This window comes from Pempheris klunzingeri, chromosome 10, assembly GCF_042242105.1.
Source record: "Pempheris klunzingeri isolate RE-2024b chromosome 10, fPemKlu1.hap1, whole genome shotgun sequence".
NCBI lineage: Eukaryota > Metazoa > Chordata > Actinopteri > Acropomatiformes > Pempheridae > Pempheris > Pempheris klunzingeri.
In genome coordinates this window covers 6,572,490-6,588,404 of record NC_092021.1, presented here as the reverse complement: position 1 = coordinate 6,588,404, position 15,915 = coordinate 6,572,490, and the positions used below count along the sequence as shown (strand labels likewise).

At 40.5% G+C, this 15,915-nt stretch overlaps 1 protein-coding gene across 1 annotated transcript in view; it reads right to left on the bottom strand.

Annotated features, from left to right (window-relative positions):
* LOC139208132 (inactive dipeptidyl peptidase 10-like) overlaps positions 1-15,915 on the bottom strand; it is a 187,365-nt gene that overhangs the window by 22,568 nt on the left and 148,882 nt on the right. The window contains exons 6-8 of the mRNA XM_070837711.1: positions 5,040-5,092; positions 3,437-3,518; positions 346-466 (exon numbers count right to left, since the gene is read on the bottom strand). Of these exons, the coding sequence (XP_070693812.1) occupies positions 346-466; positions 3,437-3,518; positions 5,040-5,092 (256 nt within the window). The remainder of the gene's footprint in view (positions 1-345; positions 467-3,436; positions 3,519-5,039; positions 5,093-15,915) is intronic.

The window sequence follows — 15,915 nt, the reverse complement described above, 5'->3', positions numbered from 1 at the left end:
ACGCATAAAACAACTCCTCACACCCAATGGGGAGATATCCGCACTAGAACAAACACTATGAATATTTAATCTCTGTCTTTTATAAGGTAATGTTTCTCAAAACAGCCATTTACGGTTTAATGAGACAGGCTGTCAACGCTTTGAAAATCAAGTTCAATATTATCATCTGTACTTTCGCACCCTATAAAACCCACTGTGGCAAAGCGGTTTCGCAGCACGTCAGTATCTGACATCAAGTTCCTGTTTTCTCATTGAGATTCTCTGGCACGGTTTCCTCGAACAGCTACCAGGAAAATGTCTGAATGCTTCGGTTAGTTCTGCCTATGAGAATGGGCTGATATGTACCTTCGTAGAGCCAGTCGGCAATTCCATTGAAGATGACCCCCTCCTTTCCTGAGGACGTTAGCCTCAGGGAGTTGCTCTTTACGTCTGATTGGTAGTAGATGTTATTTTCAAATATGTAGATCTGTAGAGACAAAGCACAACTTCAACATTACACTGTGTGGTATGAAATACGAGATGCGCTGCAAGAGAGGGAAACTAGTGTGTGGCTGATGCCAGCTGGTGCCAGATTTCAGGCTTCAAACTTTAGCACACATCCACTGGATTAACAATTATTATATTAAACACACACAGTATCTGCTCAAGCATCCAAACTATTCTTTAAGGATTAAAAGGTGCAAGCCAGTGTCGGTAAGCCCTGAAGTGATTAACTCTAATGTGCTGTAAAGTGTATTTGTGGAAGTAAACCTGTTACTCTTCTGAAGGCCTCAACAGTAAATTAAAATCCCCAAACCAGAAACACCACAGAATGTGGGTACTTTGCATTAGCAATCCGATGCAGCAACAAAGAGTTTTACCTTCATTTCCCTGCAAAAACAAAAAAAAATCAATGCTGAACTTCGCTGACACATTTCACAAAGTGCAAATCCAACGTGTCAAACGAAGTCCACGTCTCATCATTACACAGGCCAAAGTCTGTCTCAGATGTAAACAAAAGCTTTCTTCGGCCTTTCCAATACGCCAAAAGTCTGTGGCCTTGTGTCATCTTACATAGAAATTGATTAGCAAAGGGCCTCTTTCTCTGCACTGATACACCCTCACAGTCAGCTGGGGCTTCTGCTGTCTGACGGGAAACCTTGAAGACATCATCAGTCCAGAGGGCACTCTATGCATGTGCTAAAACGTTCAGAGAAATGATTATTCAACAGCAGACTCTGCAAGACAGAAGATCTGTTCTAAAATGAGCTTCCTCATTACTACAACTGTGGGGTGACGATAATCAGCCATTTGAGGTTTTACAGCTGCAGGATGGATCAAATTATAGAAGCTGGAAGTGTTTTAGAGATCTGGGACTGGGAAATGGGAAATTCAAATATTGGTACTACCACAAAGACAGTTGTTGAGATTCATTTCATCACCTCTAGATCACATTAGTTTAAGTGAAAAAAAGTATAAAGAACTTTTGCAAAAAATTGTGCTTTGAATAGAATGCAGCTCCTCTCTGGTTATATATGAAATGCTAACAAAATGCAAACATTAAAACTAAGAAAACCAACAATGTGTTAGTTAGTCTCTCAATATTTTCCACCTCCCATACCCTGTCTTAGGAAAACAAAGAGGGAATTTTGTACTAAAAAGACTGTAACTTTTCATATTGAAATACCCACTCAAATGTGTTAACTTAGTCTGCTGAAGACTCATTTTAGTTTTTTAACCTAAAAATTGGAATGCATGTTTTCAGAGAACGAGGTCTGCGGATTTTGTCTCTCATCACTCACTGTCAGCATGGAGAGGAGAAATGATTACAGCTACCAGCATCTTATATGGCCAAATATTGTTTCAAACATACAGAAATCAATATTTTGATATTGACAATGGATCAAATTACAAGCACTGCATTGCAGACCTCATCTCCAGGAGCAGCAGGCAGCTGTTTTCAGTGAAAAAGCTCTGACGACTCACTATATGCTACCTGCTCAGCACCAGACAGACGTGGTAAACATTTACCATGACTGAAATTATAATTTACATCAGAGACATTGAAACATTGAGGCGTGCTGCCCCAAGGAGGCAATTAAGGTGCTATAAACCCTAAACTCCTAATTGCCACCATTTGCATCAGAAGTAGCGCTCCTACTCAGAGTCATAACTCACTTAAACCTGCACACAAAGACATGACATATATAGTTTTAGAGTCACTGTGACTTACACATTTTGATATGTCAAATCCGTATCTCCATCAGGATTAAATGTCCATAAATCAGCTTAGCAATAGAAAAGAAGACTTTCCTTTTTAACTCCAGAACCTGCCTGAGAATCATCATGTTTTTAAGTTTTCTTCACTATCACAGTAATTCAGTGGCAGTTGTCTGCACATCCATGGATACACTGCAATGTGGAGCTGCCAATAGTTAATTCTGTACGCTTTTAATGGCGCCAATTTGCAAAAATGTAAACAAACATGGGAAAAAGGGGGCTAAGTTGTAGCCCACGATGTAACTCTCTGAATCCATGGCATAAATCCTATATGCTGGGGGAGGGTGGAGAGGGGGGGGGGTGGGCATTAGTCTTGATTAGAAAACTTTGTAAACTGGAAAATGTGATTATCCTCCTCAGCTAATCCTGCATTTCTGGATAATGATGCTGCACATGCCACTCGAGAGTTAGAAAGCCTTCACATCTATCCAGCTCTCACCTCCTTATCACCGTGTTACACGCTGAAATGTGCAAAAAGGGACAAAGCGGCTCTACTATGTTTTAGCCTTTTAGCTGTCAATAACAAAACCTCCCAATCTGTTCGGTGCAGATAAATAAGAAAGGTATGAGGGCAGAAAATTAACATCTAATTAGGATCCCTCCAAATTTGAACCTGTGGGAGTAGAGTGCAGAATTCTAAACTAGAAGCTAAAAACACATATTTTTGTGTGACCACATAGTTTAAGTACATGATAAAAACAGAAACACACACGAAAAATGTGTGTGCATGAAAATGACATGACACTCTCTCTGTTTAAAGGGCATGATGTCGCCCACAGGCCTGCAGCTGAAGATACCTTCTGATCTTTCTGTAGAAATTCTGATAAAGACTGTTATACTCCGCAACAAACATGCTGGTGTTGAAGGCCACAGTCTAAATAAACTATCATGATAATCAAATTACATAATGAAAGCAGAGCAACCTTATGTGTTTACTACTCATTCAATGTGTTTTCATTCCAGTGACACTTCAAAAAAAAGATGCTTTTACCATAATCTAATTAACGTAAGCCTCAGCAGGTATGAAACACTAATAAATAAATGAGAAAGTGTGTGATTTAATGTCCACTAACCCTGAAAAGCATTAAAGTTAATGCAGTTAAAGTAGGGCAGCGCTGAAAGGCAGGCACTGAAAAGCAGCGTCAGGCTGTGAAAACGTTATTTTGTGTGCTCTCACCAGTTGTTGGCCTTGCACTCCCCAGGCGGCGTACTGCAGGACTGAGTTCACCACCTCAGGAGGGTCCAGCTCCCAAACCTCACTGAAAAAAACACAAAGACAAGCAATGTCATCCCTAACATCTGGTCGCGGTGCTCACAGGCCACTACACTGAGGGCCAGAGAAAGTATTTGGATTTTTTCCCTCATTTATCAAGCGAAAGCAATGCCTTTTAATGCAAAGACCCCTAAATCATATTAGTTGCAGCCACTGAGTGTGCATAAAGATGCAAAACCAATGTGAAAATACAACCAACCAACAATTCAAATGAGCACAAGCTGGAAACAGACCCACATCCTGCTATCAGCAGAGATGACCAAGATAAAAAAGGACATGTGGTGTCCCAGAATGGCACCAAATCTTAGGAATTTATCACAAAGCTGCCATATGAACTTTTAATCCCCTTTCTGATAATTACTCCTACCCGTCACCATGACTGACACAACCACAGGATGTGTGCATTTGGGCTCAACGCTTTGGACACTTTATGCAGGATGCTCTATGGATCACGATCAGCAGCAGGATTTTACAGATTGATGAATTTTTCAGTTCATTAGCTTTACCAGAATTTCCTTCCGGGGATCAATAAAGTATTTCTATCTATCTATCTATCTATCTATCTATGATCCAGAACACTGCAGTCACATACAGTATAGCTGCATTATAGCGTGACGCCACTGTGGAAAATAAAATTGCAAGTCAAGGATGCAGTAAGTGAGCCAAAATTATTTCATCGTGTTAGAAACAATAACTGCAGATTATATTATTATTATATTATTGCAGATTATCTGCATTGCTCCTTGTGAGTGCTGCTGGTGATAGAGATTATGTTTGATGGATCAAATGCATTGTATCTTGACTTGTGATATTTAGATGAAAAAATTTTAAATCATTTATTCATGACGACACAAAGGGCATTTTCCATAGTAGAGGTTTCAAACTGAGGCAAACCCCCTCCCCCCCAGGGGGCCTCAGGAAGGAGAAACGTCAATGACCCCTCTTTGGGGTGAAAGGTACAGGTGCATTCTGGTGTTCTAAGTAGTTTGGACCGCTGATGTGGCAGCTTATCACAGTCAGCCAATTGAGCCAGCTAGGATGGGCTACTTTAAAACACTTAGCGCCATTTCAGACCCCCTGGCCAACAGCATCAACAGATATGGGACACCACATTTATGTTTCTAGCCAAATCTAGTCAGGGTGGTCCACAGTTATGCTTTCTCCCAGGTCACAACTGTCCTTGACAAAGGCCAGTTGTACATGTCCATAATGATATCGCTAACATAGTACATTTCCGCCATCTATGAATGAATGATCAATTTTCACACCCTGCTTGGAGTATGATCTCCTGATTTTGTCTTACTATCGTCATATTTTGTTTTTGTCACAATTGGTATCAATTTAATTGTCTTCTTGTAATTTTTTGTTAAATGCGCTGAGGACCCCCTTTGAAAGTGAGATGAAAATGAGTACATAGGGGATATTTCAAATGTAGAATTTCCCACAAGTGTTTATTACCACACAGGTTTCCTCACAAACAACTGCTTAGGAGAGCAGGAACCCTTACCGTGTGTGAATATTGTAGATACTGTAAGAGGCCATGTAGGAGTGGCGGTAAACCTGCAGCAAAATAAACAGAATAAGAGATTAAAAGATGACTGTCTGAAACATTAACGAAAGAAGCAGCAGACGCATAGTTAATGGCATCATGACAAAAACTGAAAAGGGGGAAGGCGTCAAACAAAACAGACTGCTGGCTGTTCTCAGCGATAGAATCTGTAGACAGCGCAATTTGCATGGGTGACAGCTGTGGGACGAGACATTTTAATTCCATCTGAGAAACCCATCATCACCGAATGCCGCTGTACCGAATGCCCGGGAGAGACGGAGAGGGAGAGAGAGAGAGAGAGAGACATTCAAAGTGACAGAGGGATGCATGTAAAGCTGTCTCAACCCCCAGCGGAAAAGCTGTGGATGACATGATAATAGACCTCTGACCGTGGCTGGTGATTCGGGCACAGAGACGGGCCATATTTTTGCATTTCATCATGAAGATGACACTCATGTATTCAGCTCTGACATAAAGCAGTGGAATCTATTATAGTTGGCAACTCTGACGTGAAATCTTGTACTGCTTAATGTAAAAATGCATGATTGACAATGGGGGCTGGACCGTAATTGTATTTCTATCATAAAAGTCACTTAAGTGAACTTGGGCTTGAAGTAACTGCTGCATATGAAGGAAAAAAAAAAATCGATCCCTCCTATCATCATTATTCTGTACATACTAGATAGATGTTGCTGGAGTGCAATGTTTGGCTGGAGCCAGTGGATATCCGGGCCCAGACTTCCCCTTTGTTTTCTAAGATAATTCAGCTATTGTCTATAAACAAATATCTGCACATGATAGAATAAAAAAAGGCTAATAAAAAGCTGAAGTGTCATCAGAGGATGGCTGATGGGTTCAGAGATTGTATTTCGGCCAATGCATCCCGCCTCTTTTGCTCTGCAGGTGGACTGTCGCTCAAACGTGATTATTCAGTGTTATTCTGACCACAAGCGGACTACAAAAACCTGAGAAAGAAGTTCACCACATCAGCTTAAAACATCACAGCGTAATAATCAGCCTGTTTCTGGTGCCATGTGATGTGACACATTACACATTAGGCTTATGTTCCAGTGGTAAATGGTACCTAACCCCCACAGAGTACATCATTATTATCTTTTTCTCCACAGTTACACGTCTAAGAAACTAAACAGATGTTAATGAGGCTGATGGCAGTTATAAAGACATTATACAAAGACTACAATAAGGCTTTGGATTCCAGCCTAAGCACCCATGAACGGCCCATAACAATAAGCTGGAACATCAATAATACAGCTTCTTGTTCATAGTGAAAGTAAATTACTGTTTAGAGAGAAGAGAATTCACCGAACTCCAAGTGGCTCATATCGACTTTATGCAGAGTGTAACTTCTCAGTGCATAGTGAATGCACTGCAGTTGACACAGGGGTTGAATGTGCTCAATATAAATTTGCAGGCGTTATTAAAAATATCTCTCTGTGTTGTGGAGAACTGCGCCTGGGAGTTAAAACTGATTCCCTAAGGTGCTCAGGCACATTTCTCAAACTCTGACATGCTGAAACTTCCTAATTTTGTGCCAAGAAATAGAAAAAAAAAACTCTCCACAGGCCCCAAATGAGCCCTCAAATGAGTTTTCGGCAATACTCCATTAAACAAGGTGTAAAGCTCACATGGGTATGGTGACCTTTGTTGCCGGCTCGATGATAACACAAAAAAAAAAAAGGTTGTGACATTTTCAACACTCAAATACAACAGCGACTGAGAAGATGAATATAATGTTCAAAACCAAAAAGCACAGGTGTCAATATAACAAAAAGTTATTAATATTACAGGGCTGATCTTTGAAGGCACACAGTGAGCACCTCTAATATGACAAACCACTCCTGGGGATTAATGGCATTTCATTAGAGCCAAATACTTTTGAATCCCTTATAGAATTATATTGGGTTTTACTTTCAACATTTGCTTGTCATTAAAATCAAAAACTAAAACTTCAGCTTAGATTTGTAATGACTATTTGTTGGTTAGTGAGGCAGAAACCCTACAGTTTTGAGTGGGAGTCTGATTAATGTACAAAACCTGTAGATACAACCTGAAAAGGTGGTTACATGTATCCATCAGATGTGGAGTTATTCACTTCCCCTTCCCTTTATTTCTCAAGAACAACCTGTGCCAGATTTTAAAGGTCCGGGGTGCTTTTACAGAGCGGTGCTTCTCCTCCTCACAAAAGATCTTTGGCTCAGTCACTTCCTTTGCTCCAGCACTTCAGCCTAATTAACATGACTTAGTTATAGCTGACGTAAGAAGTTAGCATTCGCTCATTTGCAAACTAAGAAAGTGGATTCCTTATCTTTGCTTCTTTCTCTCCTTCGGGATTGTCTTTAAAAAAATGTGAGCTACGAGTGTGTGCCATTGTTACAGCCATGGGGAATACATTTTCATAGCCACAGCCACTTTACCAGCCTTAGCCTTTCAAGTTGGTGACATTTCCCAGGCTTGTGGAAAATAGTAAAACTCCTGTGGAAAAACTGCAAAATGTGCAGTTCTCTGTCTGTGACACAAGGCTGTTCCCATTTTCAGTCAAATCTAGAACAGTATGTGTGATTTAACCAAAGTTCCACTTCTCAGTAGGAAGGGATTGCTTCACTGTCCATGCAGACAGGATGAATGATTGCATTCACCCTTTGGCATGTGATGCTGGATTGGAATAGAGAGGCAAGCAGAACATTAGAGAAAATTGTCATTCTAAAATAAATTACCATCCCTTTCTCTATCCCATCTATGTGGAATTGGTTTTTATTAGGAATGGATAATTAGAAAAAATGTCTTTTTGAACAGAATGCAAACTTCTAGTCTCCCCAGAGATATTATTGTATGGCAGGAAACATGAGAAACAAAGAAAAAAAAAACCAGCAGACACACTTAAGGAGTGTCTTGGGAGTGTCAGCACAGAAGAAGTGTAACTGAGTCTCCCCTTCCCCTGTTTGGCATCAGCCCACTTATGAGCAAAGAGAAAATCGATGGCCAAGGGGGAGTAGCCCCCTGCACGGATCTGTACAGTGGAAGTCATGTCGGTCCAAATGGCTACCAAAGAATAACAAAGCTTTGGGCTGGAAGATATGCCGCTGACAGTGAAATCATCCGGTTGCCATGGCAATGTTGCCTCTTGGTACATATACGTATGAAGCTTTGAACCTTTGCACCTTCGTGTGTGTGACACGGCACTAGCTTCCCATTATAAGAGGCCCATTTAGAGACTTGCACAAAAACACACCATTAGTCTGGATCTAAGATAACTTGAAGAAATTTCATCTTTTCCTCTATGGTCCAGGGCTAAACAAAATATCCAAAGTCAAAACTTCAAAAGGCTGAAACTGCTTAGCCCTCTGCTTTGATTTGGTGCAAACTGGAACATGCCTGGTTACTGCCGGGGAGAAACAAACAAACTCCAAAGATTGCTCTCTAAGTCTAATTGAATAGGATCTATCAGACATATGCCCAGTTTTGACAAGACTTGCTTTTGACATGAAAAAAATATGCACTAATTGGCTACAGCTATCTTAAAGGAAAACTGTGGTTTATTACAACTTAGTTTTTACTTTTGTAACTCTGGCTGGCTAGTGGTTATTACTGTGCACTGTCATCAATAGAATACAAACCTGGTTAGCCCAGTTTACTTGCAGGAGAAACTAAAGTAATAAAGTATAAGTGTAAACAAATTTTCTGTTGTAAACATCCCGCACAGTTTACAGACAGACTTCCTCATTTAACTTCAACTTTCTGCACTTACCATAGCTGTGCACACTGGTATGGTTATGTTAACTCTGATCTCAAACATGAAATACTTTTAATGACTTGTGAGTAAAGTCACAGATATGATGACCTAAATGAATAAAACTACTGATTATAGTAAAAGTCATTCGGTCGATTGTGAATCAGTTGTATTGTATGATTGAAGGGTCATCATTGTATTTTTATTTTAAGAGAATAAGATGAAAATGTTTCTACCAGACAACTGATGCTCCATCACATTGATGCCAAAGCTTATTGAGTTGCAGCATTACCCACAGCAGCCTGATACAAGCAGAGATATTACAGGGATATATATACGTCTGTATGACTAATCCCCGATGGATACATTTTTATCATCGCCACTGTATATCTTGTCATATTACCTCTAACCGTAACCCTACATAGCTCAATGTGTGTTTTATTTCTGTGTGATTTTTACATTTTATGTGTTGTGCTGCTACTCCCTTTGTTTATACTGTCTGATAATATTCTGCGTGCATTTATTGTCAGAGCACATTCAACAACATGTCCAACAGCATCCGGAGGCTTTCAGACGCAGAGAGGAAGGCAGGTGTTGCTCTTTAACAGCAAAATCACTGGGATGTAGTCTACAGTTTGTATTTTGTTTGCATGATTGGAGAAACATAGATATATAATCATCTGTATCATCATGTACTGCAGCAGCCACCATTCAAACAGACTCATTTCCGAATGTATTTTCAGACAAACAGAATATAGATAGGTTGTTTCGGGCACAGGTGCTGTTTTAAAATTATACATCAGTGGGACATTTAGCTCTTTTTCTAAAATGCCAGGTGGGCTCCACTGAGACAGCAGAGATAGTTTGTGTCTCCTTTGTTTTTCTGCATTATATCTGTGACTCCACACTGCAACTCCCCACTTAGCTAATTTGTTCTTTCATCAGCAATTCAGGCTTAAGGTTGGACACTGGAGCATGAACTCACCTCCTTTAAATATAGAATAAATTATCCTTAAGACAACTCTTTATTCGTGACACTCGACACAAAGCCGTGAAATGTTTTTTTTAAACTTTTTGTGTTGACAGTCAGAAACAAGCAGAACTCTTGTACCGGCATTACAGGAAAATACAGAGCAAATGCAAGCGTACAATCTATTTATGCCTTGACGTGCATTCAATGGGGGCTGTCACTCAGAATCAGCGAGAAGTCAGTCAACTTCAAACCCACACACTTCTGCGCCTTTATAGCTTCCAGCAAATAAGCTATTTCTTTTGTAATGGTTTTTGGCATCAGTGGAAAGTGGAAGAGAGAGCTAAGGCATGCAACAAAGGTCCCCCACCAGATTCAAATGCATTAATATATCACTGAAGCCACCAGTCCTCAAAGATGTCATAAGAAGACGTGTAAAAACTAATAAAATGCACAGGAAAAACTCACTAGGCGGCAAGGATTTGCACTGACAAGAGCATTACAAGATGCCTACAAGGCTAAAAACACAAGCCTGTTGTTTGCAGTGACAAACAGGAATCCCAGAGATTATGAGCTTTTATCAAGCTTAATCACTCCCAGTTACACATTTAGTCAGATAGAAGTGTGTAATCCCACTGATAGGTGAAGCTAAAGGAGCTTTCGCCAACACCTTGAAACCGGAGACGACTTCACTCACATCGCAGCGGATCCATGTAACCAGCTATAACCAGTGCATTTTATGAACTACAAAGTCTGTGCTGTACAGACCAACTTCTCAGTTCAAAGCCTGCATGGGATCAAAGTGTGTGATTAGCAGGAGACTTGTTTCCTCATTTTAGAGCAGATCCTGGTCCCTTTGTTGTTCTTTTCATCCTTCATTACAGGTTACGATTAACTGCAAGCGCAGACCTCATGCTATAATTCATACATCAAAGCCTGGGATTACAACAAACCCACATTAAAGCCCTGCTTCAGGTCTGAAAAAAGCAAAAAAAAAAACGAAAAAGCAATCATGGGAAAAAATACATGTTATAAAAAAAAAAAAAAAACACTGTTGTGTGCTTATTGAATTAAGCAAAACACTTCATTCGGATGCCACACAAAAATCTGATTGGACATGCACGCTGACACTGCATTTCTGCGCAGGGTGAATGGGTTTTGGCACGTGGCGGACAAGATGAGGCACATTTATATGCAAAACATTCGTCTGATCTCTTGCACACAACAGGGTTTGCACAGTAACAAGACTTTAAATGAAACAACAGTAAATGGTAAATGGTCTGTATTTGTACAGCGCCTTTCTAGTCATTTCGACCACTCAAAGCGCTTTGACATCACATCCTCATTCACCCGTTATTCATACAGGAGGAATCTAAGTTGGAGGAGACTATTCTTTCACACACATTCACACACTCTTGCTCAAGGACACTTAGACACGCTGACTTGGAGGAGCTGGGTTTCGAACCACGGATCTTTTCCGATCTACCTCTGAGCCACAGCCGCCAGGCAGCAATAGAAAAGGCGATATACGGATTCCCAAGCAAACCTCAGGAGTGAGCTGTAATATAGACGGGCTATTAAAGACAAGGCTAGTTGTGTTGTAATAAAGATAAAATGAGGGCTGGTGCACACTGTATTTGTAGTACCTGCATTTGTTGTAGTAGATTGAATTCATCCCTCTGAGCACATTAACCATTTTTGGTTTATTTCTATACCCACTCATGATAATCAGTTCAATCTGTGTTTGCTCGGTCAGTATTTCTCTGTGCATGTCTCTTCATGTCTTGTGAACTTCATCTTTTATCATGTACTGTTCAGTGGAATGATGCAGGGGGATGACTGATGCTTCTTGTTTGCCCTAAAATGATTTTACATCAACAATATTATATTGAGTTACCATGCTTTACCACGAACTGTGTTCCCAGATAATCTTCAAACCTGCCCCTGCCCCAGATGGAAAATAGTAAATATGATGCTTGCAAGCAGTCCAGAGAGTAAACAGTCCCAGTACTTAAACCGGTACCAATTAAGGTGTCATCTTTATCATAGATCCACATAACAAAGACTTTGTAGGCAATCCCACGTGCACTCTCAAGACCAGCATCAAGGCCGTGCATGTGCAGCCGCTGCCTTTGCATCTCTGCCCATTTTCACCAAATGTGTCACAGCCAGGAGGCTTTTGTCCATCTCTTGTGTTGCTCTGGGGGGATTAAATGTTCAGAACATCTTGCCTTCATTTGTGTCTCTGGCTAAGCCTTTGTCATAAATAAGATACACACTGTTGTCAGCTATTTTGTACTGCTGTCAGCGGCAACCACACGGCCTGTACTGAAACATCATAAATTATACAGACAACATGAACATCTCACTACTCACCGGTGTCTTCAGAAAAGTCAATTAGTTGTATATATTCATAGCTGAACTCTGGTATAATAAAACTGTACAGCATGAGAACTGTTTTGTGGGTTGCTATAATGTTCTTATTTCATCAAAATAGTTATAATTAAATGGCTGAATGCAAATGTTCATATATTAATGTTATTTTTGATGAGGCCTGTTCTCACTGGAATGTATCCTAGTGTGCACTGGGGTGTGTGGGGGGTGTGGGGGAGTGCTCAACAGCTTGTGAGTCAAAGGGCCACAGCGAACAGACAGACATTCACTCTGAAACCTATGGCCTGTTGAAGCATATGACTGGCAATATTCTTATATTTATATCTTGAATTAATTACATGAAGGGAATAAATCCAAACAAGTAAGTGATCCTATTAAAAAGTATTCTGTGTCACAGCCTGAAATCTCTTCCTCTGTGCCATAGAGCTCCACTGTTGTCAACAAACTACTAAAATTATAATAAACTATAAGAAAAAAACTATATAACTACTAATAAAAACACATATTCTGCCCACTCTGATGACAGAAACTCAGTGTTAAAAACTCAAACAGCCGCAAACAGCTAACTGACAAAGTAAGATAACTGCTCTTGAACATGGTAGAGCATTCAGCAGGAGGTGGCTGAGACCAAATACAGAGCTAAAAGAGAGCCAATATTAGACTTACATTCATCAGGTGGACACAAACACAACTCCAAAATCAATAATATAGTCGTGCAGAAACTGCTGGATGTGTAAATAAGCAACTGTTTGCTAACAGGTTTGCCTTTAAAGGTAATGAGACATTAATGGGCGAATGGCAGCTTGTTTTTGCTGCCCCCAGGTGGCCAGAAGCTGCATTATTGTGGGTTTAACAACAGGGAGGGCACACAGTCCACTTTGTTAAACTGCATACAGTCCACAGAATTGTCTTTGTCCAAAGGAGAAATGCAAACAGGGCCAGTCCCACACACATCGTCCTGCTGCTGTAGATGCAGATCCAAATGCGTATTAATTCATGGCTGAAAATAGTCCCTGATAAATGTACTCTTTCCTCCTGTCTGAGTAACATTCCTTACAGTGCCCAGCCCATCGTTTCTAAAAATAATATGATATTTATTTTTTGTAAGGAGCTGTGTCTTCAGTAGGAACTAACAGGGTTGGCCCTGGATGTTACAGACAGACAGACAGAAAGACAGACAGACAGACAGACAGGGCGGTCAGACAGTACTGTGCGAAAATACATTGTTAGCCCCGATCTTTTTATGGGATACTAAAAATATAACATAACATAACAGCTGTCTTATTCTTTAAACATCTCTCTTCCATCTGACCCGCACGCCTTTGAAAAGAAGTGAGAAGACATTCTACATTCTATTCCTCGACAAAAGCCACTGCTGTACTTTGCGTTTCTGTGTCTAAATGTGCAAAGCAGATGGTGTGACATCACAAGACGCCGCCACAAAGCAGACGACGATCTGCAGTCTGTCTCCGTCTCCTCCTGACTGATGGCCGCTACCTGAGGCCTGAGAGCCTGGTGGAGATTCCTGCCTTCCAGGAGATTCTCTCCCTCCGCTGCTCCATCAGCTGAGCCGTGACAGAGGGCGTCTGTTTGTATTAATGTATCATGAATGCATCATAATGTCCCACATATACTCTGGATTTGGCTGTGCACTGGAACAATTAAGCTGTATGGAAGCAAAACACTGTTTTTCATCATCTTCGCCGAAGATGAGGATGTTGAGGTACAACGTAATTATCTTACTGCTGCTGACAACAATTTCAGAGTGCGAAATCCATAAAATTAAGAACTGTTATTTCTTCAGAATTTGTTAGAAATATAACAAAAGCCATTGTTAGGGTCTGAACCAAAGCAGACAATTAAATGTAAGAATAAGTGAGAAAAAAGAAAAATAAGAATCAAACTGTAACACTGTCACATCTCTATTAAGGTGTTAGAATTGGGAACAATGACGGACCAAATGAAGGCTTTATTCCATTCGGTGCACCAGAGACGAACCTATTTGAAAGCAATGTGTTATTCCTGCAAAAGCTGCTGTTATTGCTCATCAACACACAGATGTCAACCTCAAGACGGCTGGTCTGTTTTACAGCAGGATGCCACGCGGCCTAGAAGAATTGGTGACAGCATATTTCACTGTACAGTGAAATTGTTATTTCCGTAAAAGCCGAAGCTGAAGTCATGCGGATCCAACTAAAATGTCAAGTCTTTGACACATGACCCGCAAGCCAAAAAGCATTTCTTTTCAGGCTATCAACTGGCATGCAAATTGTAATGGACAAAGGCTAAAATAATGGAAATAGTGCAGTACAAGTCTTGTTTTAAGAGGTGAATTACTGATAGTACACAGAAAACAAGCTGTCCACGATGATGTTGTTCTGTAGATGCAGTGTGTAGGATTTAAGAGTTACTACAGATATAGAATACAATATTCATAATTATGTTTTCAGCAGTGCATAATTACCTGAAACTAAGAATCATTGTGTTTTCTTTAGCCTAGAATGAAGGGTGAGCCAAGGGCATTTCAGCTTGTTGCAATCTGCAACCTCACCTCTACATGCCATGAAATCCTCCACACTGCACCTTTAAATGTCAGAGTGATAAAGATTTATAGTAAGAAAAAATATGAATATTAGACTTTGACAGTAGTGACTTTTCATTAACATTACAGATATTACTTCAGGTGAATGGCCACCAGGCCCATGTCACACACATGGAAAATAAATTGATTCAGTAAATCCAAAACTCCGTAAGGCAGATTGTGATTAGTTGAACACTGGTGTGTTTTGCTGTATTCAGCTTGATTAGTTAGTTGGATCTGTTGTGCTTCACTATACGGTGAATAGCACATGGTGAAGATAACCAGATAACCAGAACCGACAACAGGAGCACACCAGCAAGTTAGCACAGAGCTGCTAACTAACAGGAACAAAAGAGCGACCGGATTCTTCCAGCCTGCAACCACACAGCAACGGACAAGAACCACACCTTTCCTCCAGCAACAGGCTGAGAAAGCAGCATCCTCAAGGACTCTTCTTCTCCCCTTTAAGGACTGGTAACAAACTCTAACTGGGCATAATTAGCATAGCATTACTGCATACATGGTTTACCCTTGTTAATGTATTGACTTGCTTTAATGTTCATTGAGTTTGATTATTGTGATGTGTTGTAGATTACTGTGCAGCCATTAAGTTTAGTTGATGTTAGTTTGTTCACACAGACACAGGGTCTACATGCAACTAACCATCCTTTCTTAACCTGGCACCTTTATCTCACACAGTTTCCAACAGGCCACTGAGGGACAACCCTAAGCTAACAGCACTTAGCTTCCTTTGTCTCCTTTGCCCCACATCGCAGGGGGTCTGGCCATCACCATTTGGTCTCTCTTCCCCACCTTTGTGGGCTCATCTCACATTCCTCAGCCTTATCACACACACACACACACACACACACACACACACACACACACACACACACACACACACACTCTTCCTATTATTTGTTAGTTTAGTCATAGAGACTTAGTTAGATTGTTTGATTGATTTTGTTTCTGTAACAGCAGATGTCTTTCATACCTTCTCTGCTTCAGCTGTACTTGCAACCAAAGTACAAGTCCTTCACCTTAATGCATAACAAATGATGTCCCTGCGTTTTGTTCTGTTTTAATAAATGTTTTAACACCTGCTGTCTCCTTTAATGTTGTACAAGGGTGAACACTGCCA